The sequence below is a fragment of the Epinephelus lanceolatus genome, chromosome 22 (assembly GCF_041903045.1).
Source record: "Epinephelus lanceolatus isolate andai-2023 chromosome 22, ASM4190304v1, whole genome shotgun sequence".
Lineage (NCBI taxonomy): Eukaryota > Metazoa > Chordata > Actinopteri > Perciformes > Serranidae > Epinephelus > Epinephelus lanceolatus.
In genome coordinates this window covers 6,790,883-6,816,027 of record NC_135755.1, presented here as the reverse complement: position 1 = coordinate 6,816,027, position 25,145 = coordinate 6,790,883, and the positions used below count along the sequence as shown (strand labels likewise).

Sequence of the window (25,145 nt, the reverse complement as noted above, 5' to 3'; positions counted from 1 at the left end):
GTTTCCCCCTGACGCTGCCGAGCGCCATTAAAGCATGACGTGTATCGTGCTGACGTTAAAGGATGGCTTTTTCATCAGTGTGTGACGCCGCAAGTCACTGCCCAAGCGCCACATTTTGACTGGAGTGTGACCGGATTGGAAGTGATGACATTTCATATTTAAAAGGTCAAAGGTCAGTTTCAGTGTGACATCACAATGTTCTGCATAAAACACTTTTCTGGCCATTTTTAAATGTCATATCTCAGGAACAGAAGGGGAGACAATTGCGGATAATAACCAAACGTTCTCGAAAAGTTCCAGAAAAAAACAACAGCTGTTTATTTGTAGCAGAGATGTGCAAAGCAAACAAACAAACAAACAAACAAAACAAAATGATCTCAGTTTTAATAACATTCAGCCCAAACTAAAATGTGTGTAGTTTACGACCCGTGTGATCCATCTTATCATTAGACGATCTCTGTCTCTCCCCCTCTCTCTCTCTCTCTCTCTCTCTCTCTCTCTGTGTCTCTCTCTCAGACTGAAAATAGGTCCAGCTGGGTTTGGTCTGGTTAATCATCGGCATCCGTCTCCGCCACCGATTTCACCAAAATAAACGGACAATACCGACGTCTGCTGACCGTTAACCGGAGGATTTACCGCCATTTCCTGCTCGTATCTCCTCCCGCCAGCCTGCAAATATATTTTAAAATCTAATTCAGCTTTAATTTGTGTGTTTTTTCCCCCCTCAACCGAAGTGATGTCTGTCGCGGGGTTGAAAAAGCAGTTCCATAAAGCCACCCAGGTAAGAACAAACCTGTGTGTTCATCTCCGTGTGTGTTTGTTCATTTATTTACAGCTTATATCACCACAGATGTTTATTTATGCGTTTGATTCTGCGGTGGAGTGATGCCGCTATAAAACGCGTTTCCTGTGGTCCATTAGCGACAATAAAACACCAGTAGAATCAGGATCAGCTTTTTATCCATTGTTGTCTAATATGGAGAACATGTATATTGTAATTATAGATAAATATTTATGTTTTAAAAATGTGTGCAAATCGTAAATTATGTTTTTCTCCCAACGTGTGTTTTTTTTTCTCGCGGTGTTTTCGTGGGTGTACATTCAAAAGCAGGGTATACCCCCCCCCCTCTCTCTCTCTCTCTCTCTCTCTCTCTCACTCACACACACACACACACACACACACACACACGTCAGGATGTTATGTTACGTAACAGACTATGAGTTGAAAGTGTGTGTGTGTGTGTGTGTGTGTCTGCAGAGCTGATTGGCTGTTGCCACACGCAACAGGGAATTCCCTCCATCCTCCTTTACATCCCTCTGTCCATCTTTACACCCCTCTGTCATCCTTTCATCCTGTGGTGTGACGCCTCTGATCATCCCTCCTTCTTTTTCCATCCATGCATCGATCTTATAAGCAGTCCCTCCACGTCCTGTCCCTCTGTAGTCGTCCCTCCACCCTCCACCTCTCCATCTTTCTGTGGTCCTTCTAAACACGGTTTGATCCCTCCATCAGTCCTTCATCCTTCCGTATGACGCCCTCCGAACATCCTTACATCGTCTTTACATCCCTCTTTGTCTATCTTGAAGTCATCCCTCCATCATTTGTTACTCTGTAAATATTCCTCCATCCCTCCATCTTTTCCGTCTCCTCTTATACACCTCTGTGGAGCTTATATCAAAGGTTTTATCACGATACCATATTGTTTTGATTTTTTTGGACAGCAATACAGTTTCTGCTGATATCACCAAGTCTGTAACTGTCTTGATACGTTTTTGATTTGTTTTTATTCCGGGGCCTGTGATCGAAGGGAGACGATATCAGGGCTGACAAGTGAGGCCAACACAGAAGTACCAAAAACTGCAGTTCCTCAAATGGCCACTAGGGGCTGGCTCCAGAGGCCAGTTTGAATGTGAAATGTTTAAAGCAGAAATAAACATGTTTACAGCCTCGTACAAAAAACAGTTTTGGTCTCTACAGTTAAGTTATCCCTCATGACAACTGTACTGGGAAGGCTTAGAGTTATATGTACGGCCAAATGCCAAACTCGAGGTTTCAAATCGGGAGTCCGCAAACCAATGGGTGACGTCACAGTAGCTACTTCCATTATTTATACAGTCTATGGTGGAGACCTGAGGGTGGGCAGTGGGAACACTCACTCAAGCCGTCATCTCTCTTATTTCCCACCGTGCTGTTTTAAAACTCCAGTCTACTCGAGCATTACCGTGGGGAGGGAGACTGCTGTTTGACGGCTCTGTGGCACCCACTAGTGGTGGGCGGCTGCATGACAGTTAACCTGCCTTGTATATGAATTAACCAACTAATATTTTTGGTGCCGACTAGCGAGGGGGCGGACGTCTAATCCTGCACATCCCTATTCTCTATCACCACGTTCTTCACGATGCCTTCAAATTCATCTTTCGATGTAGGTGTTTGTAATTTTTGATTTTTTTGGAGATTGTTCCACGTCCAAGGTTGCCGCATGTTAACTCAGCCACAAAACATCAAAGGTTTAATGTGTCAGATTTAGGGGGGATTTAGTGGCGTCTAGTGATGAGGAGTGCAGGTTGCAACCAGCTCACACTTCCCCTGGTTAGGATTCGTTCAGTGTTCATTGTTTAGGAGGTTTTTCGTTGATTTAAACCAGTAAAAAAAAAACACTGAATAAAGATTAATATTACTGCTGCATAAATGTTACATTTTACTGCTGTGGATGTTTCAGGTTGCCCCCACACCAGTGATAGTCAAGGCTGGAGGCATAATGTTTTTGGGTTGTTAGTCCCAACACTGTAAGGGAATTTCATCAGATTTGGCACAAACGTCCACTTGGACTCGAAGATGAATAGATTAGATTTTGGTGGTCAAAGGTCACTGTGACCTTGCATCTATCTCATTCTCGTGATATTTCAAGAGCACCGTCAGGGAATTTCTTTAAATTTGGCACAAACGTCCACTTGGACTGAAGAATAAACTGATTGGAATTTTGTAGTTGAAGGTCAAAGGTCAGTGTGAGCTCACTAACTCTAGAATTAATTACTAACTAATTAAGAACTAACTGTAGCTAATAAAATGTCCGTTCTGCCCATTTTAAGGTGACGAAAACATAATGATTCTTATTTTCAGGTGATCATACACTAAAGAAAACACACTGCATATCGACGAAAAAGAAAGGTCTCTCGTATGTCACATTATTTTGCATTTTTCTTCTTAAAATTAACTAGTTAGTTACGGATTATTGGGCGTCAAGCTATCGAAAGCAAAATTAGCCAAACTGATATCCCTATGATCAACATAACACAAAACCCCGACCTCGTTAACATCCCTCCATCATCCCTCATTTTCATTTACATCCCTCTATCATCTGTGTGGTCAGTCCTCCATCTTCCGTTATCCTGAAATCACCCCTTCCATCCTTTGTCTTGTCGCTCAAAACATCCCTCTATCACCCCTTCATCTTTTTATGTTGCCTTTCTGTCCTTCCAAATTGAAAATCACCCACCAATCATCATCCTTCATGTTATAATCACTCCTTCGTCCTTTACCTTCACCAGTCTTCCAGATGTTCCTCCATCATCCCTCTCCTTTCACCCTCTTTACACCCCCCATCTCTTCTCTCTGAACATCTTTATTTATTGACATCACTCTGTACCTGTTGTAAATATTCCTCCATCTTCTGATATATATCCATCTGTCACCCCTCCTACATCAATCTGACTTTTCCTCGTATTTCTGACTGATGTTTTTCAGTTTATGTTTGTTCTGTAGCGATCACGATGAAGGGGAAGAATGAGTAAAGTGTCTGCGGATGCTGACCAGGTTTTATGACCTTTTCTGTTCAGGGCAGAATAATAGAAGCTGACGTGAACAAAAAACGAGGAATCCTTTTGACCTTTTACCCCCTCTGCTGCTGCTCGGTGGTGTCGAGTCTGAATGTGAGATGAAGGCAGAGACAGGCTGATGTGACAGACAGACAGTGGCTGTATGAGACGGTCCAGACGTCTGTTCACTCAGACTCCACCCAAAACACCTTACACCTCCTCCTGTCATCATGTCTGCTGTAAATTCGACGTGGAATCCCTTTTATCTACAAGAGCACTGGTTTTGAGGCTCATGTAACCACTGTTCATACTGTGGAGAGTTTTATTAGTAAACTGTACCTATAAAATAAAGGATGTTTTGCTGCCTCTTGCAGCAGCTGGAGTCTGAGAAAAAAATAATTCACCTGGTCGACTGCCGGCAAATTTTATGGTGGAACGTTAACTTGTAACGTTATTTAATTCATGAGTTGACGACGTGACGTGTTTGGTGGAAACTAGCTAATGACTCACTCCATGTGGCATTACATTTGTGAAGAGAACTTCGGTTATTGTCACACGCCTCCACGGAGAACGAAGAATCCAAAAAAGGAGAAAAGTCTTGATGAATTGAGGTCAACAGGGTCCACGTTTAACTACAGCAAAACTACATCAAAACATCTGTTCATAAACTCTCACACAACTTGTGCAGTATAATCCAAGTCTCATTTATCCAGTTGTATTCTCTCAGTCTGACAGGGGGCTGAACTTATCTTTGCTCTCTTCAAAGCCAGACTCCATTGACAAAAACAGTAATTTTACCTCCCTGAAGACAGGAGTTGCTGGTCTACCGCTGCCTCGGTCAGTTTGTCTGTCCTGTTGTGTGAATTTGGTCAATCCAAACTAACCCTTAAGGCCCTGACACACCAAGCCGATAGTTGGCCGTTGCTCAAAGTCAGGCCGTTGGTGAGCGTCTGTCAGCCTAGTTTTTGCAGTGCGTCTGGCACTGTCGGCGGCTTATCGGCCGATTGAGCGTGTTGATTGAGCATGTTGAAACCGGAGCTAACTGTGAGGCTAGCGGAGCACCGAGCCCTGGTTTGTTATTCAGGTTAAAGTGGGAAGAAGCAGCGGGTTTGTCGGGCAGCTGAGTGAAGTGAAGCCTGAGGAGGAAACACCGGGACCGTCTGGATGTAATAGTCCGTGAAGGTGCTGCGGTGCTCGGCTGCACAGATAGGAAACCCCTCGGCTGACAGGATGTACCACTCTCTCACTCTGCTACTTTGTTTATCTCAAGCATTCCTCTGACTTTTGGTTTCCCTTTTTGTGTTATTTCCTCTCACGCAGGCGCACAACGTACGTGCTACTTGGCCGTCGGATGTAGTCTTTGTAGTGTTTTCAAATGCAACTGACACAGGGTGATGTGAGGCGACATAGACGACACAACAGTTGGCTCTCGTCGCCGCTAGGTCTTTGATGTCGGTTTGGTGTGTCCGCACCTTTAAACAACGAGGGTTGGACTTTAATTATAAATAAATCTTAGTGTTTTCTATACATTGATTTATTTGTGATTGCCCGCCACAATATCAACATTGAACTTCACTTATTTCTTTTCTTTTATTAAAAAATGTAGTATAATTTTTTTACTAAGTATTCGGCCACATTCTCTTTCTCTCTGTTTATCATAAGAGCTTGCTGAGTGCTCGTGAGTGCACGTGAAAGTTAGCCAGCACACACACAGTGACAGGGCTAACTGTTAGCATCACACGGCTAATGTTACCTTCCAGTTAACAATGGTTTTAACGACAGAGTCCAGCAGTTTCTGTGCCGGTGTGAGTTTGTTGGGACTGTTTAACGGCTCGGTGTTGGATGTTAGCTGCTGCTGTGTTAGCTTGTGCTAACCAAGCAGACATTGAACTAACCATTCGCCCGGAGGAGAGTGGCTCCAGAGACGGTCCTTCAGTGCTGTGTCTAACCTGTAACAGAAACACTGAATCATCTGGATCTCAAATCTATTTGTTGATTTGTTGGAGCAAGTGTGCTGCCGCTGCGCTTCTGTTTTCAAGGCACTTTGTCCTGAATTGTCTCAGATTCTGACCCTGTTATTGTGAGCATTAGGTTCATAATTTATCCATGATAAAAAAAAATGTCACTAGCTGTTATTATGTCACAAAAAGTGCAGAGATGGATCTCGTTGAAAAGTCTCGAGAGTCAAAAAATGGTATTCAGGACAGCACTAATCAGTGTTTGTCTGACAATAGGTAAAGAGTAAAGAGTTCAAGTCCCCGTCCGGACCAAAAATATGGAGTGTGGACTGGTAGCTGGAGAGGTGCCTCCTGGGCACTGCCGAGCAAGGCACCGAACCCCCCAACCGCTCAGAGCGCCTGTCATGGGCAGCCCACTCTGACATCTCTCCACTTAGTGCATGTATAGGTCCTGTTTGTGCATGTGTGTGTTCGGACCTGTGTGTAATTGACAACAGAGTGAAAAATTGAATTTCCCCTCGGGGATTAATGAAGTATATAAAATTAAAATTAAAAATTAAAAAAAATTATAAAAAAGAGATGCAGTACAAAACTGTAAATTTAGAAACAGTGCCACCTTTACACAGTAAATATGTCGACTTTTAAACTGTAGCGTGTGCTGCTACCCTAATGTACAGCCTCTCAACTCTTGTTTTGTACATTTGTAACATGCAGATATTTGTTATGAAGTCTGTTGTGATGAAATAAACTGTTTTGGGGATAAATATAGCAGCATCAAAAATCCAATTATGGTTCAACAAAACAACCGTTTAGTCTGCCTCCACTGTGCTGCGCGAGAGTCCAAATCAATGAAAATGTTGTTTATTTCACAGTCTGATACTGAGCGCTTCATTAAAACGTGTAAAAAAGAAACCGGATCAACATCGACACAGAGCAGAACGTTTCCTTCATGTCTGTCGTTTCTCCCGACTGTCAGCGAGACAAATGCCTGCACATTTGTTGCATTTGTCAGACGAAGCGATGCTGATAAAGAGAGGAGATGATGTTTATTGATCCCTGAGGGGGAAACTGGGTCACTGCAGCAGATCAGAATAGGAAATACAAATAAAAAGTACAGCAGCAGCAGACAGAGAGCGTCCTGAAGGCTCAGACATCAAACACATCGTGGAAACTACTCGAGTGCTGTACAAAAGTCCAAACAGGAGGTACTTGTTCTAATGATGTTGAGGTTTGGACAAAGCTAACAGTGCGAAGGTCACTTTGGGTCACTGTGACGAACATTTATCACCTACTTTTACAAACCAATCAATCAATCCACCTCATAACCTGCAGGACTCAAAGGGTTCACCGCCAACGCCACGGTTCCTTTAAAGGTCCTGTGTTCATGCCTCTACAAGTCAGAGGATCCACCATGGGTCGGACTTGGCTCTGATCTGTTGAGGCACAGAACCAGGGCCTCTGGTGTACTGCCATGTTCCACACATGCTCCATCAGATTGGGATCTGGGGAATTTGGAGGCCAGGTTGACACCTTGAGCTTTTTGTCACATTCCTGAGCAGTTTTTATGATGTGGCGCAACTGCCATCAAGAACGTTTTGTTGCCACGAGTGGAGTACTTGGTCTGTAATGGTGTTTGGGTGGATGGAGCGTGTCAGGGCCAAAGGTTTCCAAGGAGAATGTTGCACTGTATCAAGATGATCAGGTTCCTAGGTGATGACCACGCTATCGACCATCCCAGAATATCACCTCTCATATCTGTTAATACAGAGACAGGTGTGAATCATATGGATCTTTTGTAATAATGAGCTAAAAACAGCCGACCTGTGTCACATGAGAAACTACCAATCACAGGAGTCACATGGTTGATCTGCAGCGGCAGCGTCTTTTCAAGGTGAGATGTCAACAGTGTGATGGCGAGCAGGCGGGGAGCGAGGCCCAAAATAGATCTGTGAATCAACAGCAGACGTTAACGGAAAGAGCGGGGGTGGCACGAGACGTCACAGAGCGGTAACTCTGGAAACCAGGAGAGAGTCTATTCATGTATTTATATCAATATCCTAATCTAATCTGTTAGTGTGATTTGAACCTGGTTCGTCGTCTCTCTCTGGTGTTGATTATCACCAGCCGCTGTGATCTAGTTCATCAACATGGTTTATTCATGGCAAAGCCGAGCACAGTGGAACACACACATAAACACACATCAGGCGGACCTGTAACCGGGGGCAACAGGGTGGATGTTGTTCAGGGGAGATGATGGATAATTACAGCTGATTATATGCAGCGCTGACACAAAACATCTTTCCTGCATTTCAGAGTAATTGCAGGTTCAAAAAATGTCACTCGGTGTGAATAAAAAACACTGAGGAAAGTCACAACCCTGCGGATTTAAAGGCAGAGTGTATTATTATAAATTTAAGACACGTGGGGGGGGGGGAATGTTCCTTCTCAACCTCCTCCACTCTCAGTGCCCTTTTCCTGTTCTGTGCTTCAGCAGATTTCCCTCCAAATCCTGGACGTTTAGTTTCACATTAAAATTCTATCACATAACAAACGCTGGACAGTCGTGACAGGAGATGCTGTGGAGCTAAAAATCGCAAACAAACAAACATGTAAACAAACAATGAACAGAAAGGCTAGACTTTCATGGATCATAACTTTAAGTGTGTTAAAAAATAAATTTGTGTATACTTACAATTTACTACTTATAAAAAAACGGATCATACTTGTGTAAAAAAATTGAGTTTTCGTGCATTATATGAGAACAGCACTTATTTACCTGTCAGGGACATATAAAGACCAAATCACCATGACGTCATGCTAGCAAGAACAGATCCAGAACTGTTAATCAGGGCTGGGCAATTAATTGAAACCAAACATTGAGAACCTCTAACTGACATAATTTTGCCCATGTCATTTTTTTTCCCGTTCTTACTTTCCCACTGTGTGGTTTCATATTTTGTCCCCTTAAAAAAATTATACTGTGTGTAGTTATGTGACTCCGCCCCATCCGGTCCGCAACCTTGAAGCAACATGGAGGAGAATTCAAACAACTTAAGCAGCCTGTACCAAAGAGAAATGCCAAGTATGTCGTTTGGACACATTTTGGCTTTCATGACGACGACACTTTAAAATCACAAGATAAGATATGCACTCTTTGATTAGAAAGAAAATCCCATTGAGCATATTTACAGTTCAAACCTCGTCAGTGACCTATGAGGGCAAAACAAACAAACAAACTGAACGTTACTTGGTAAAATGTTCAGTTACTTGTGATATTTATCTGAGGTCATATTGCCCCACTGTTAACTGATTTCGGTTGCAGAGAGGTATATCATCGGAAAACTTGTTGATTTTTGTCGTCATTTTCAGTCATAACTGTAACGTTTAAAGACGTATAGTTTAAAATGGTGGTGAGACCTTTCTGGACTACACTGTGTGTGCTGTGCTTATGTATTTTGTTGCTTTGCTCCCATCTTTGATATACCAGGTCTACCAAATACTGAAGCTAAGCAGTGTACTGCTGTGGACAGGGTTGCAGTTAAATGTATTTATCCACCTGGACAGGGGTTTAGTGTTGCCGGAGCCCACAGGAACGACGCTCCATGATGCTGAGGATTCCATAATCCAGTTGAACACTTGAAGATTCACTCATTACTAAGTGTCTGTCATATAAAAACCACCTTAAAAGTCGCCGGCAGTCGGCCCAGTGAATGAAGTTATTTTTTCTCAGACTCCAGCTGCTGTGAGAGGCAGCAAAACATCCTTTCATTTTATAGTTACAGTTTACTAATAAAACTCTCCACAGTATGAACAGTGGTTACATGAGCCTCAAAACCAGCCACAACTCAGCCCTGAGCAGAGTGACCGTCCTCTACTGACCAATCAGACTGCAGTGTTCACAGCTCCACCTTTTTGTACCAGATCTGTGTGCTAGGTACCCCAACAGAGGGGGGACCAAACATGGGGACGGTACAGAACGGTTCCATTGGTACCATCCACAGGAATTGAAAAAAAAAAAGCGTACCGAACTGTACCGTACCACACTGCTTAGTGGAAATCGGGCTGTAGTTTGATGTGTCGCTGACAAAGCGTAGCTATGTAACGCAGTTGTGAGTGAAAACGTGTTGTGACAAACAGATTAACATCATAAAACATGAAGAAAAGTTTATTCTTATCCTACTTTTCTCCTTTGAGTTCTCCCAAAAAATTGGGTCACTTCATGAAAATGGTCTCAGTGGAATTGCAGGCGAGAAACTATAAACAGGGTGAAAAATGACTTCAGTGACACAGTAAATGATGAAAATGGTAATTATAAATGTCCAGTTCTTCCTCATATATATGTGCAGTATATAATCAGTTATTATGTCCTCTAAAATAATTTGAGTACTTTATGATTTTATGCCTTTTAGTTGTTGTCGAAGTTGATTACTTTGCACAGGAAAAACAAATCAAGCACATGTACCAAAAAAAGCTCAGTATAGTTAAAAATATATATATATCTAAATGCATTATTCTATATTTGTGATAAAGAAGACCTTAATCAATCATTTAAGCCATTTTTTATAAATATTTGACACATTTTTAAGAAAATATGAGGAAGTATTTCATGGGAACAGAAATGTTGCTGCATATAACAGGACTGACCCACATATTTCAGTTCTCACAGAGCCTCTTCATTTATTTATTTCAGTCAAAATTCCACTCTCAGCTGCTTTTTTTGGAATATTCTGGAGGATGAAAGTCGGTGGGAGTGAGCACTCTCGCTTTCCGATCAGGGTTGATTGCGCCTGTGGTCTCAGGTGTGTGCTTATTGGCTGTCGATGGTGACTCAGCCAATCAGGTGTGAGGATCTGAGGGAACATTAAAACTTGATTTGAACGCTGACTTCCCGTCCACTGAGACCTGAATGTAGGACACATCTCAGCGTGTGTGTGTGTGTGTGTGTGTGTGTGTGTGTTTTCATACATGTGGCTCTCGTGTTTTCACAGATGGATGATAAAAACCAGAGCTGAGCAAGTGATGGCAGTATGAAGCCAAAGTCAGGGTGCCCTCGACCAAGATGGTTGCCGCTGCCACCGCTGCCAGCAGGCAGGAAACGGGACACCTCGGTCTCACCTGGCTGAATAAAACATGAGAGAGAGAGATCAATGATGAGATGTACATCAGGGGGAGATGGTATAAGGGGGAGCGTGACTGAGGGCAGAAATACAGTAAACTTCTCAAATAATGGCTCAATATTTCGTCATATTTTAGGAAGAGGACTTGCTGTATTCTGATCTGCTACTGTTTTATTTTGTTGTGGATGCAAAAACGTCCATGTTGACCTCTTTACCTCCTCCGAGGAGCTCATGTTGTTGGTGCAGCTTCAACACCTGATGGCAACAATGTTGTTCTTACCTTTATACCCTGATACTAAAAATATCAATGCAGTACCACCCAGTGTATATAAATGGTAAATACAATTCACGTCTGCTGAGTGAAAAACTTAACTGGCTCCTACACTGTTGAAAAAAGACTTGTTTGACTCGGGGACGATCTTACAGCCTGAGCGGGCTTATTGCAGACACAATGTACAGCTTCAAACACGGCAACAATGAGACAGCTCCATAGAGCAGTTCACTGAACATTCTTATACTCCTCCTCAGATAAACATAATACCGAACTTTACGTGTGTGTGTGTATGTGTGTGCGTGTGATTTCCTGCCGTTTCCAGAACTCGCGCTTATCTTCATCTTAATACTTGGTGTTCTACCACAATTTGTTCTGCCAGCGACATGTATTTCCCCATCACAATGTTTCCCCATCACAATGTATCTCCATCACAATTTCCCCATCACAATGTATCTCCATCACAATGTTTTTCCATCACAATGTTTCCCCATCACAATGTTTCTCTATAACAGTGTTTCTCTATCACAATGTTTCCCCATCACAATGTTTCTCCATCACAATGTTTGCTAAGTCACTCTGCTCCAAGACTTCTCCCCAGAGTGAAACCATTGGGATTTGCTCAATTTTAGTAAACATGTTTTGCTTCTAATTTGACCTTAAGAGTCAAGTATTACTAGGCCTTTTCGCCACCACAACACATCCTCTAGGTGGCACTAGAGTCAAAAATTTCACACGACAACCAACTAGGTGACGGTGGAGGAGTTTGTAATACCGTACCTTTAAATGAAGGCAGTGACATACAGTAGGAGGCAGTGGTCTGTGAGGTCGTTGACATCATTGAGACATGTGGACGGGGAATTGTTTTTACTATATTACCGATTTGTTTCGTTCCACCATTTTCTAAATGTCTTGGTTGCTTTTTAGTAGACTGAACACAAACTAAATGGTAAACTGACTGCACTTGTTTTGAGCCTTTTTAGTCTTTGGCTAGCTCGCACACACGAGGCTGAGGCTACCGTGCATGTGCCACCTACTACTCAACTGGAGGAGCCAGGGATGGAACTGTAGATCTTCGATTAGTGGACGATTAGGCTCAATGCACCTCATTTGCAGAGGTCTACAGTTTGCAGGGCACATTTTCTTGTTTTCTGTGTAGTCAAATTATTTCCTGATGTTTTAGGTTTTAGCTTTGTTATTGTGATATCAAGGTCATAATGTTGTTATGTTGACAACACCAGATCATTAGCCTGCCTTATGTTTCTCACTATGAAGTCCATTCTTTACACTGCCTTTGCATTTTAACCCAGTACCAAACAACAATGACATCATGTTGCTTCAGTGTGTGATTTTAAACAGCATGCCAGCATTGCGCAACAGAAAGAGGCGTGACCAGCATGGCATTTGACACAACAGCATCAGTCTCCAGCACTTTGCACGCAATAACAATAGCAAAACATGTCAATAACAATCATTTACCATCGCCGTTATATGGCGGCTGATCTCATCCTCTGCTCAGATGATAAGGAGCTCCTGGACCTCAGTGTTTGAATGTCTGAATTTGCGGATACTTTCGGCTGCTGTTCATCTTCTTTGAGTTAGCTGCTAGCTGCTACCAGCTGCTTTTTAGATCTTCTGCAGTGGGTCACACGCATAAGACTTGGTCAAAACATCACACCTGTGCCTCCCACGATCCCGTTCCTCTGGCTGTGCTTTTTACACAAACGTGGTTTAGTCACTGTTTCTATGTCCGCTGCCGGCTTAAAAGCGAGACAGCTCGGTCCCCCATTCCATGATCGTACCTTTTACACAGAACTGCGAGGCGACATAACGCTTAAGTCTCACTTTGAGAACATCTTGTCCATGTTGACATCAATCTTAGGTTCGTCAACATAAAAGAGTCTGATATGACTCTGATGATTTTATGTATGCAGTTACAAGTGTGGGAACAATACAGTGAAATCACCAAACAGTATGAGCGGTCAGAGTGCAGCTGCTTTCACCTCTGTTTATTTTTTAGGCTTTTTATACGGAGTGGCTTCTGTTTGTGTTGACATGGACATTTTAGAGATGATTTTTGAGAACGCTTTTTAAATACTGGCTTTTATTGGATCATTTATAGAAGGAGAAAAGAGAGGGAGAGAAATAGGTAGAACTAAAATAGAACTGAAAAAGACAATGACCGAAGGAGGGGAGAGGAAATAAAGGAGAAGGTAGAAAGAAGACAGAAATAGGAGAAGATGATACATTTGATTTATATAGCACTTTTCAAAACAAATGTTACAGCATGCTCCACAAGGAAATAAAAACAGATTAATGAAGCAAAAGTACAAACAATAAAAAACAGAGCTGTGCAAAATAAATCATTAAAAAGTATAACAATAAAAAAGCAAGGTGGTAAAACAAGGTGCAGCAACATAAATATACACACCCAGGCGAATACTTATACTGTACTAATGTACTGCATATATGATGTGGATGAACAGATTAAGCAGAGAGAGAGGACGAATGAGGAGAAGGTAATTAAAGATAGTGTCAGTAACATTGTTAACACTGTGCTACATTACAGAGAAATACACTTCCTGTGTCTGTCCTTTCAAATTAAATTCACACATGGTCCAGTCATATAGATTTATTTTGACAAGGCGCAGCTCCTGATAGTTTCACGCTTTTTTTCTGCAACTAAGCGACGATTGAAATCTTGCCGACTAATGACCTTTCTGGTTGACTAACGTTTGGTCGACTTTTAGGGGGCAGCCTAATGATAATAAAATCAATCGAAGCAGAAACAAGGATATGAAGTAGTGCCATTAATGCTTTAGTTTGAGATTATTGTGAAAGTGTTAATGAAGACTCTGAATCAGCCTGTATCTCTCTGTTCCTGATCAAACACACCAAACCCTCGCCGCCATGTTGTCGTGGCAACCACACACATGTGAAGAGAAAGCAGGCGTGTTACACACACACACACACACACACACACACTGTGCTCTGGTCTGCTCACTCAATAATTGATCAACCTTGAGGTCTTTGCACGTGGCGGAGGAGCACAAGGAGAGCCGGAGCTTCCTGTGTTCTCACCTTTTGGTTTCAGGCATGTTTATTGGATGCTGTCGTCCCTGCTCCTCTGTGACCTTTGACCTCCGACCTCCTGACCTCCTCAGCTGCTTGTTGTGTTGGGGATGTAGCTGCATCCTTCAGGCAGTAAAGAAGTTCACACCCTCCCTCACAAAAATCAGTGAGAGCTGGAAGATTTTAGTTTTTGTTCACTGAGGCAGAAACACGCCAACCGGTCGGTTTAAACGTCAGGGGGCGGAGCCGGAGTGTTGGATGTGGGAGACTGAGGCTGGGCAGTGTGGCCATAATCAGGTTGCAATATTTTTTATATTGGCGATGACTCAAATGATGTCACGTACATGTGTGCATTACAGTTCATCTCAACTTTTGGTGTGTATGGCACCACCGCTTGGATTTTCCATCGTGATGCATCAGACAAAATGTGATTTTATTTTAGTCAGGTTAAAGGTTTGTCAGTTTGGAATCACAAAATGCTTAAAAGCAATCATTGGGAACACGATATAAACTTACTAAATGTCAAGAAATCCAACTGTACACCTTCTCAATCCCAGTTTCTCTCTTTCACCGAACTGAGACTATCTTAACCCTTTGAAACCTGGATCGTCATTAATGTTGTTGTGGTGCGTTAAGACATGTTTCACAAGCATTTAAACTTTTTAAAACTCAGCAAATTGGTTTGGTTTCTCTGAAAACATAGGAGCAAAGGCAACGAGCAATTTGCCAAGAATTGTCCTGCAAATTGCAAAGAAATAAGGAAAAACGTTTAGTGAAGGAATTTCTCTAAATTTCACTCAAAGGTTCACTGGGACTGAAGACTCAGAGGTCAAAGTGACCAAGCAGCAGTCTGAGTAAGTTATGAGACATTGCAGTCCTTCTCTTCCCCTCTCTCTGTCTCTCTCAAATAACACACACACCTTGCAGAGTGTCGCAGTGCTCAGTTCTCATTGTCTCTGTCCTCCGTCTGGACAGTTGTGCTGCTGTCCTGCAGAAAGTTGGCAGTGTGCACGCTGGGTCCAGTTTGTGCTAACGTGCATTTTCAGGACATCGCTGTAGACATCATCATAGGCCACTTCAATAGACATCGTCTGATCCTACGTTACAACATCATGGTAATAAATGCTGCAGTGTTATGCTTCATGGGACGGAACTATCATAACGCAGCTGTTGTGGCACACTAGCTAAGTATAGCTAATTATCATTGAGCTAAGGTCGTATGAACATGTCCTGCAAATTACTCGTGACATCAGTCTGTCCCCTCTCCTTCTTCATACTGTCCTCTGTCTCTCAGCTCTTCTCTCCACCCTTGTTGTGTCTACTTCTCTACTGTCCACCGTTCTATGGGTGAATCAGAGGCGGAGTAGGGCGGGTCTTGCCAAGAAAAGCCAATAGCGAAGCAGCAGGCAGAATAAACTGAAGGATTAGTGATATCATGAGGAAGTGCTTCCCCCGTCTACATGCCTCATTGTGGCGCTGCAACACATTCTCACTCCGACCTCGTCACATATCGACATTTGGTCATGGACTTTCCACGTCCACATACGACGTGCAAGGTACCCTGGGTGTGTTGGTTGTTGACGTTCTGGGACGCCTGTTACATGCATTGTGTTCTTTCAAAATACACTTCTGTTTTCACAGGAAATTTACAGTTTACATACAGTGTCTTTCAAAATAAAAGCATTACGACGGTACGACTGCAAATTGATGTTTTTTTCCTTTGACAGCAAAAACACGTGGTTAGGTTTAGGGACGCGGACACCCCTCTCTCGAGTGAAAGTCAGTGTGTGTTGGACACATCCACCACCCCTCCCAGCTGCCCCAGTTAGATTCCCGCCGCCTTAACTTTCGTCCTTGTTCCGTCTTGTTTCCCCCTGATGTCGCCGGGCCCTGCTAAGCTATAATGGCAACCGGCCGCGTATCATGCAGATGTTAAAGGATGCCTTTTTTGTTGGTTTCTGATGCCACAAATCACTGCTCAAGCACCGGATTTCAGCTATTTCGGAGACCAAACTGGGTGCTCGTGTCAGTCCCAGACATTTCCACCATAGATGATGCAGAAAATGCTGCAAAAAAATCACCAAAATGCAGGAAATAAAGTGTTTGATGCTCAAAATGTCTTGAGGAAGGAACGCCAACCCCGTTTGTGTTGTTTCAGGCCATCTTTATTTACATCTGCACAGAAAACGGGAGCTCCCTCTGCATGTTAATGGCTCTCCTCCCAAAGCTCCGACCTTCTGCTCCCCTTTCAAAATAAAAGCACTCTCTGGCAGCTAAAGTGACACACTGACAACAGCGATAGCCTGGACGCCTGTAAGATACCAGCGAGGTCGAAGTGTGTGTGTGTGTGTGTGTGTGTGTGTGTGTGTGTATGGCCTGAGAACAAACTGTTTGCAGTGGTTGTAACCTATTCATCTTCTAGAACAAGAAAATCGATCCTCGGCAGAAGAGACGGAGCCACAGATTTATTTTTCTTTCTTCCATTCTTTATCTTTGTTTTTCTCCGTCCTCATAAACATGTTTGTGTTTTCTGTCACATATATTGAGACGTATAGTAAACACATTGCCGGGCGTCCATGCATACTAATGTTATCACCATCAATCTGTCTCTTTCTCATAGCCTCCCCTCCCACACCATCTCTCCCTCTGCTGCTCTTTCCAACCCTCAGAAACCCAATTCACAGTAATTGTCTATATTACAGCTGCCTGCTGTAACAGTATGTGTCTCTTTGCTGGGCGATTTTATTGCCTCATCAATCCTGAGCGGCTCTCTAAAGAGCCACAACACCGTGGCCACCCTACAGGGCTCCAGCAGCTCCCTCATATTCTGAATGGAGGCGTCTTCTAATGTGGTCGAGTGTTTGAGGGCTGAGCACTCACACAGCGTCTCAGCTCCTTCATTTTAAATGGTCAGTGAGTAATGTTTTTGGTTTTGTAAGTGTTTTCAGATAAATAAGAACAGAAGTATGTTTTAAATGTAATACATATATCCAGATGCCGCGCCTGTGAGCAGGTATTTAAAAGAATTATGTAAGAGATTGTAGGCACTATAAATGTACAGTTACGATAAAGTTATATGAAATATACAAGGAATTTCTCAGACATTAACGTCCTAGATCTACAAGAGTCACAATTTTACTTATAGCATAGGCCATTGCAGATACAAATAAATAAATAAAAAGTCACAATTTCCAAGATTAAAGTAATAAATTTATGACTTACGATTTCAAAAAGAGAGAGAGAAAGAAAAAACTGAGCATTCTCTGAGATTATAAAGTCAGAAATTTGTGTGGACAAAATCAAAATTTCTCTGAAATTAAAGTCCTACATCTACAAGTCACAATTTCATAGATGGAAGTAATACATTTCTGATTTAAGATAAGAAAAACCTTGAATATTCTCTGAGATTATAAATCAAAACTTTGTGAGCACAAAATTTCTCTGGGATTAAAGTCACAAATTTATGTGAGTCACAGTTTTACTGTGGTCCTAATAGGTCATTGTAGGAAAAGAAACACTCATAATTTTCCAAAATTAAAGTCATAAATGAAAAAAAACCAACAGTTTACGTAAAAACAACCCAACTTGAATATGCTCAAAAGATAATAAAGTCATAAATTTGCGAGAGTCACAATTTTATATGTAGGTCCTAACAGGCCGAAACAAATCCTCATAATTTCCAAGATTAAAGTCGAAAATTTACGATTTATGATTAAAACTCAAACTCATTAAAACTCAAACATTCTCCGAGATTATAAGGTAATAATTTTGCAAGAAAAAAAACCTCTACAAAATTCTCTAAGATTAAAGTCACAAACATAAATTTACAATTTACAATAAAAAACATGAATATTCTGAGATTATAAAGTCATAAATTTGCATAAAAAAAAAAATCAGAATTTCTCTGAGTTTAAACACAAAAATTTACGAGAGTCACAGTGCTGCTTGCAAAGGTCCTTATAGGCCACTGTAGGAATTTTTTTTTTTTTTTCACAATTTTCCAAAATTAAACTAATACATTTACAGTTTACGTTCACAGTTTTACATACAAAAGTCCTAACAGGCCAAAACAAATCTTCATAATTTCCACGATTAAAGTTGAAAATTCATGATTTACGATTAAAAGTCAGTCTCATTAAACCTCAAACGTTCTCCGAGATGATAAAGTCATAATTTTGCCAAAAAAAACAATAGCCCTGAATTTCTCTGATATTTATGTCACAAACTTACGAGAGTCACAACTGTGAGTCACATTGTAGGCTTTAAAAAAATAACTCAAAATTTTGAAGATTAAAGTCATACATTTACAATTTCCAATAAAAAACTTAAATATTCTGAGATTATAAAGTCATATATTTTCATTTAAAAAAAAAAAACAGAATTTCTTTGAGTTTAAAGAAATTTTTTTTTACGAGAGTCACAACGTTTCTTGCAAAGGTCCTAATAGGCCATTGTAGGAAAAAAAAACACTCACAATTTTCCAAAATTAAAGTCATAAATTTACAGTTTACGCGAAACAAGAAACTCATAAATTCATAAGTCTACGTCATAAATTTGTGAGTACAAAAAAATCAAGAATCAAGAGTCACAATTTTACAAATATAGGTCCTAACAAGCTGAAACAAATCTTCATAATTTCCAAGCTTTTAAGTCGGAAATTTGTGATTTATGTTTAAAACTCAAAACTCAGATATTTATTAAGTCATAATTTTCAATGAAAAAAACCCCTAAATTACGAGATTCACAACTGTGAATTTAATTTTCAAGATTAAATTATAAATTTACAATTTACAATAAAAAGTGAATATTCTGATTTTATAAAGTCATAAATTTGCTAGTTTTCTTTTTTAAGAAACAGATTGGACAGATTGAAATGGGGTGAGAAAGAGAGAGTGGGGGTCAACATGCAGCAAAGGGTCGCAAGCCGGAGTTGAACCTGCGACCACTGCAGCGAGGCATCGCCTCTGTACATGGGCCGCTGCCGGCACTATCCACTACGCTACCGATGCCCCAAATTTGCCATATTTTTTTTTTAATTCTGAGTTTAAAGTAAAAAAATTCGAGAGTCACAATTTTACTTTTAAACAAACAACAAACAAAAAAACAAGAATAAAGTTATGAATTTATGTATTGTATTGTGAATTGTATATTATGTCTTATTAGTGTTGTGTAAAAGAAAGCATGACTGCGGTGGCGTCTGTTGTGTGATGAAGTTCAGCCTTGCAAAGTGAAGCCATTTGTTTCCATAACAAGAAAAACACAATTTTCTTCTCGTAAATTTGGGACATTAATCTCAGAGAGCAGTTTTTTCCCCGACATTGGCCCTAAAGTACACAGTCTGACAATCTGACATGAGAGACATGTATATTCATTAAACCAGGCTCTGCTAATTAGAGCTGCAGCGATTAGTCAGTTAAGCAATTAGCTGATTGACAGAAAATTAACTGGCAGCTATTCTGATAATTAAATAATCATTTTAGTCATTTGTTGAAGCAAAAAGCCAAACGTCTGCTGGTTTCATGCTTCTTAAATATGGGAAGCTTTCCTTTGTCATACGTGATAATAAACTGAATGTTAATTTCCACCTCTTTTAAAGCAACATAATGAGCAGTGAAGAGGCTGAATGTCTCGTGATGCAGAAAACCAGTTTACTCAGAGGAAAAAGTGGCAGATTATTCCTTTAAGAAGTGATCTGTGGTTATTCCTCCCTGAGGGAAGTTTCCCAGAAGGCTCCAGTTTAGTTTATGAAACCATATCATTGTGTCGCACATTACGGTGCAGCTCATCTGTTATTTTCACCAGCGTGATGGGAATATTCCCTCAAACCCCGTCAAACACACACACAGTCATTTCACAGTCTGTGACTACCTGCAGCTCCACACTGATGAACAGAGCTGCTGCGGTGTACGTTATGTCGGCGTTATGATGTGAATACAAATGAATGGAGAGATATGAGAGTCACAGACGCTGCACTCTGAGTTTCTTCAACTCTCCTTTGCCATTTATCTTCTTTGTCACTCTTTCTCGCCGTTTCTTCACACTCTCTCCCACCACTGAGTCACTGAGTGTAATGTCACATCCTTTCTGTGTGTGTGTTACAGTAGTAGCAAGTGACCCCTGTTATATAACTTATCGTCACACACACAGACACACACACACACACACACACACACACACACACACACACACACACACACGGTACGATTAAAAACTACGAAGCCTGTTAACAGTGTCAAAATGCACTCAGTTTAATGAAAGACTCTTATTTTGTAATGTTTCACGTACTCATGTGCTGCAGAGATCTGGAGACACTGCAACATCACTGGCATGGAGTTATATGAGTTATATTATTATTATAATGATGATGATGATGATGATGATGATGAGATATTCTTAATGAACCCTGACATAAAAGGGCAATTTATTTTGAAGAGTGGTTGCTCAGGAAATGTGACAGTGAGAGCTAAATGCTAACGTCAGCATGCTAACACGCTCACAGCTGTTAATAACATGGTATAAAGTATAAACAGTACAAACTTTTGAGACTAATGGACACAAGAAATAAAACTACAAAAGAAAAATGAGAATAGGAATAAATGAAATAGATGAAAGGCAGTGAAATATATATGTAATACAATAAAAGAGGAAAAAGATAATAAAATACATCATAGGAAATAAAAACACTTTATTTTAAATGAATGCATGGATAGATATATGTGTACATAAATACAATAAAACAAATAATTAAAATTCAAATTGCACAATAAAGCAATAAAAAGATTAAAGTTGCAAATTATTGCAACAATAAATTAGATAAAATACAGTTATTTGAAAAAACTATGTTCAAATAAAAATATAAAACATAATAAATTAGATAAGCGACAATGAAATAGACAATAAATAAAGATGAAAGACAATAAAATAGACAATAAATGAAGATGAAAGACAATAAAATAGATAAAAGACAGTAGAACACATAAAATACCATTTTTAAGAAGACTTTAAATACAATAAAAAATATAAAAGACAATATAAGAGATAATCAAATAGAATACAACAATACAGCAAAATTGTTAAGAAACAAAAGAATACAAGACAATACATAAAAACCAGTGAAGTAGATAACATACAATAAAACTGATTAAAAAAAACAAGAAATAAAGATAAAAGACAATAAAATAGATACATTTAATTGAAAAAAGATAAAATACAATAAAACTGATAAAAACAAGAAATAAAGATAAAAGACAATAAAATAGATAAATTTTAATTAAAAAAGATAAAATACGATAAAACTGCTAAAAAAAAAAGCAATAAGTACAGATAAAGACAATAAAATAGATAAAAGACAACAACATCGAATGCAGTAAAATAGATACAATTAAATTTAAAAAAGATCAAATACAATAAATAAAGATTAAAGACAACAGAATAGGTGAAATACTACCAAATACAATACACTAAAATAGACAAAATTAAATAAAAAAAATATAAAATACAATAAATAAAGATAAAAAAAACAATAAAACAGATAAAAATACATCAAAATAGAGTCCAATAAAATAGATAAAATTTAATTTAAAAAAGATTAAATACTAGGTAAAAGTCAGAAATAGTCAAAACACAATAAAACAGATGAAATGGAATTAAAAAAACATAAAATATATTTTAAAAAAATTAGACAAAAAAGATAGAATACAGTAAAAGTAAAATCAATAGACGGAAAATTTTATCCTTTTAGATAAATCAGGACATAACGTACATTTGAAAAAGGTAATAGATCACAATATATCGTTATGTTTGTCATCACAAAAAAAAAACAACCCATGCAATAATGTTGTGTTGTGACCTGAGCATCATGATCATATCGTATCCTGGTGATTCCCACCTTTAGCATCCAGACAGCGACAGTTTGTGTCCACATGGTCTCATTCGCTAGAGTAATAATTGAGAAGTGTCATGATGTCACGATGTCACGACGACACGAGACTTTGCGTCTTCACCCGTCACGCTGAGCAGCTCAGCAGACGAGGCCACAAACACATTTCAAACAGCTGATTTTAATTTAACTGCAAAGGAAACGTATCGTCCTCCAGCCTCTTCTCCGCTCCCTGCTGTATCGATCCAGGGTGTTTGTCCTCATAAACAGGAGTAGTTATGGATCTGTGCCACATATCGACCAGTTATTGATCAGGAATTGATTGTGCATTAAAATGACTCCCTGAGGAGCAGCTCAAGGGCTGACAAGAAATGAAACAGCCCTCCTCACTGCCCGCCATTTCTTTCTTTCTTTCTTTCAAGTGTGAGCCGTGCCTCTGAATGAAGCTGCGACGACTTCCTCTTCCTCTTCCTCCTCTGCTGCTGCTGCTGTTGTTGTTAATAATGCCTGAGTGTTGGTGTTTGTGTTGCACTGCAGCTGGTCAGAGGCCTCCTGCAGGAATCTAACCATCGCCTCCCCGACAATTAATGGAGCTGTTTACACCCAGAGAGCTTTACACTCTTTGTTTCCCTCTCCTCCCTCTGTTTCAAATGTTCTCTCATCCTTTTCCTCTAATTATCTTTTCTCCTGTTTTATCTCTTAGTTTCCCCTCACCTCACCTCCCCTCCTCTCCTCTGTCTCTTTGTCCTCCCCGCCATCAGACTCCTGATCCGATCTCTCTCGTCTCGTCTCAGACTTGCTCTCAGATCAATCTGTTTAATCCACTCAAAGGCAGCGCAGATCCTCATCGCAGCTCAGAGACGTTTCAGGATCAGATTTTGTGAGCTGGGTAACAGAAACAAACAGAGCTGAATGTCCACAGAGGACCTCCGGAGGATAAACCCTGCCCATCTAAGCGTCCTCGTGCCCTTAAGGGTTAAACAGACGTCTAACTGGAGTCTCGCTCTCTTGAAGCTTTGTTGTCTCAAAAAGAATTGCTGATGCTTCTGGTGTTTTTCTTGCATCCCTTTCATTCCCGTCTCATGCCTTCTCTCTGTCTCTTTTTTCTGTTTCGGGCCTTTAAAAGAAGGATGAGTCGGTGTCATAAAAGCACGGCAAGCTTTTTAAAGTAGCTTTACACTGGGAGAAAAGCAGGGGACACGCTGACATGCAGCCTGTTACATTCTCAAAGTTAAACATTTATCTTACTATGTAATGACGAAAACTCTGTCTGTGTGTCTGTTCCACGTTTTTCTCCTCACTGACTTGGTCAATCCATGTGAAATTTGGCACAGTGGTAGAGGGTCATGGGAGGATTCCAATGAAGCAATATTACATCAGTTGGCCAAAGGGGGGCGCTATAGCAACCGATTGAAATGTCAAACTTTGAATGGGCATATCTCATGCCCCGTATGTCGTAGAGACATGAAACTTTGCACAGAGATGCCTCTCCTCATGAGGAACACATTTGACTCAAGAACCCATAACTTCCGCTTATATAGATTTTCCGCCATTTTGAATTTTTTGAAAAACACTTCAAATGGATCTCTTCCCAGGAAGTTTGAGCGATCTGCATGAAACTGGGTGAACATAATCTAGGGACCAATATCTAAAGTTCCCTCTTGGCAAAAGTTGGAAAACTTACTAAAACTGAGCTTCTATAAGGCAATGAATATTGCGGAGGGCGTGGCTCATCACATAAAGGTGTATAACATCTCAAGGGTTTCACCCATCACCACGCAACTTTGTAGGCATATGACCACACATAATCTGAGGGGACCCCTCCATTATTGACCCCATCAAACAAAATGGGGTAGCTAGAGAGCTCATTTCTTATCTAGGCCTAACCGCCATATGGATTTTTACTAAACTTGGTAGATATGTAGAACAGGACGCCTCAAGGTGACTGGAGAAATTTGACTCTAATTGGCAACTGGGTGGCGCTATAAAAACAGAAAAATGCTTAAAAATGGCTAAAATGCGACCGATCGCTGTGGCTCCCCCTGTGGACCAATGTTGGTGTTTTTTAATTTTTGGTATGACTAAGTCATGGTATGGTATGCTGCTGCAACAAGGGCTAGCCACACCTTTCCCATGTGAATTACCAGTGCGCCCCACTCAATACAACATATAAACACTTTAACTATCTGCCTTTCAATGTGCTACCTCAACTACTAATGTACAGTTTTAGCCCACTAACTATCCCACTATAGGCAATGGTACTACTATACTTTCAATAAAGTAATCGTACTATCAACTTCACAAAAACTCTGTCTGAATACATTGCTCTACTTAATGGGTTCAGTTGACTATTTAATCTGCAATTTCCTATGACCTGTATCCCAAACACACACCATGTGAAACTGTACATCGGCAGCTGTGCAGTCAATGGGTATGGACTAGTATGTCCCTAAAACAGAAGATCTTAACGTGCATCTGAAGTCATGTGATGAACTGATGTGATGAACAGATTCCTTTATTTAAACGACTGCAGTAGCTCAGGAGAAACTAGTCAAAATGTTAGAAGCAAATCTAGTTACAACTTTAAACCTCTCTAACTCCACCAGGACGCCAGCGTCCTCGCTCCCCCCCTCCTCTTTTAAATGGTATCTCCCAGGCGTACTACGTCATCAAACCATGTGATGTTTGGTACTGCCGGATTCAGGAGTCTCTCGACTTTTCAAAAATAACATCGTTTTTCCTTTATTTACTATGTATTTCGCACCAGAGCAGCCTAAACACACAAAGTCCAAAATCGCGATGAGTGGTGACAAGCCATGTCATGCTGTTTTTTGACGGGAAAAGTTAAAGGATTACTCGCGATCTCATGTGGAGCCGGTGGCAGACACGTAGCTATCTTGTCATTTGGAGCTCCGCGTGAATCTTTTCATGGAAAAAACACTGTAGAATGGTCATACTTTGAGCAATCTTCTACAAATTTGAAACAAATGTTCATTGATGGTGTGCCTACAGCCCTGCAGTGTCATTTACCT

At 40.5% G+C, this 25,145-nt stretch overlaps 1 protein-coding gene across 1 annotated transcript in view; it reads left to right on the top strand.

Annotated features, from left to right (window-relative positions):
* Positions 1-514: 514 nt before the first annotated feature.
* The window catches only part of LOC117245915 (endophilin-A1-like), a 47,319-nt gene continuing 22,688 nt past the window's right edge, over positions 515-25,145 (top strand). Inside the window, exon 1 of the mRNA XM_033609523.2 lies at positions 515-781. Coding sequence (XP_033465414.1) covers positions 737-781 — 45 coding nt within the window. The 5' untranslated portion in view covers positions 515-736. The remainder of the gene's footprint in view (positions 782-25,145) is intronic.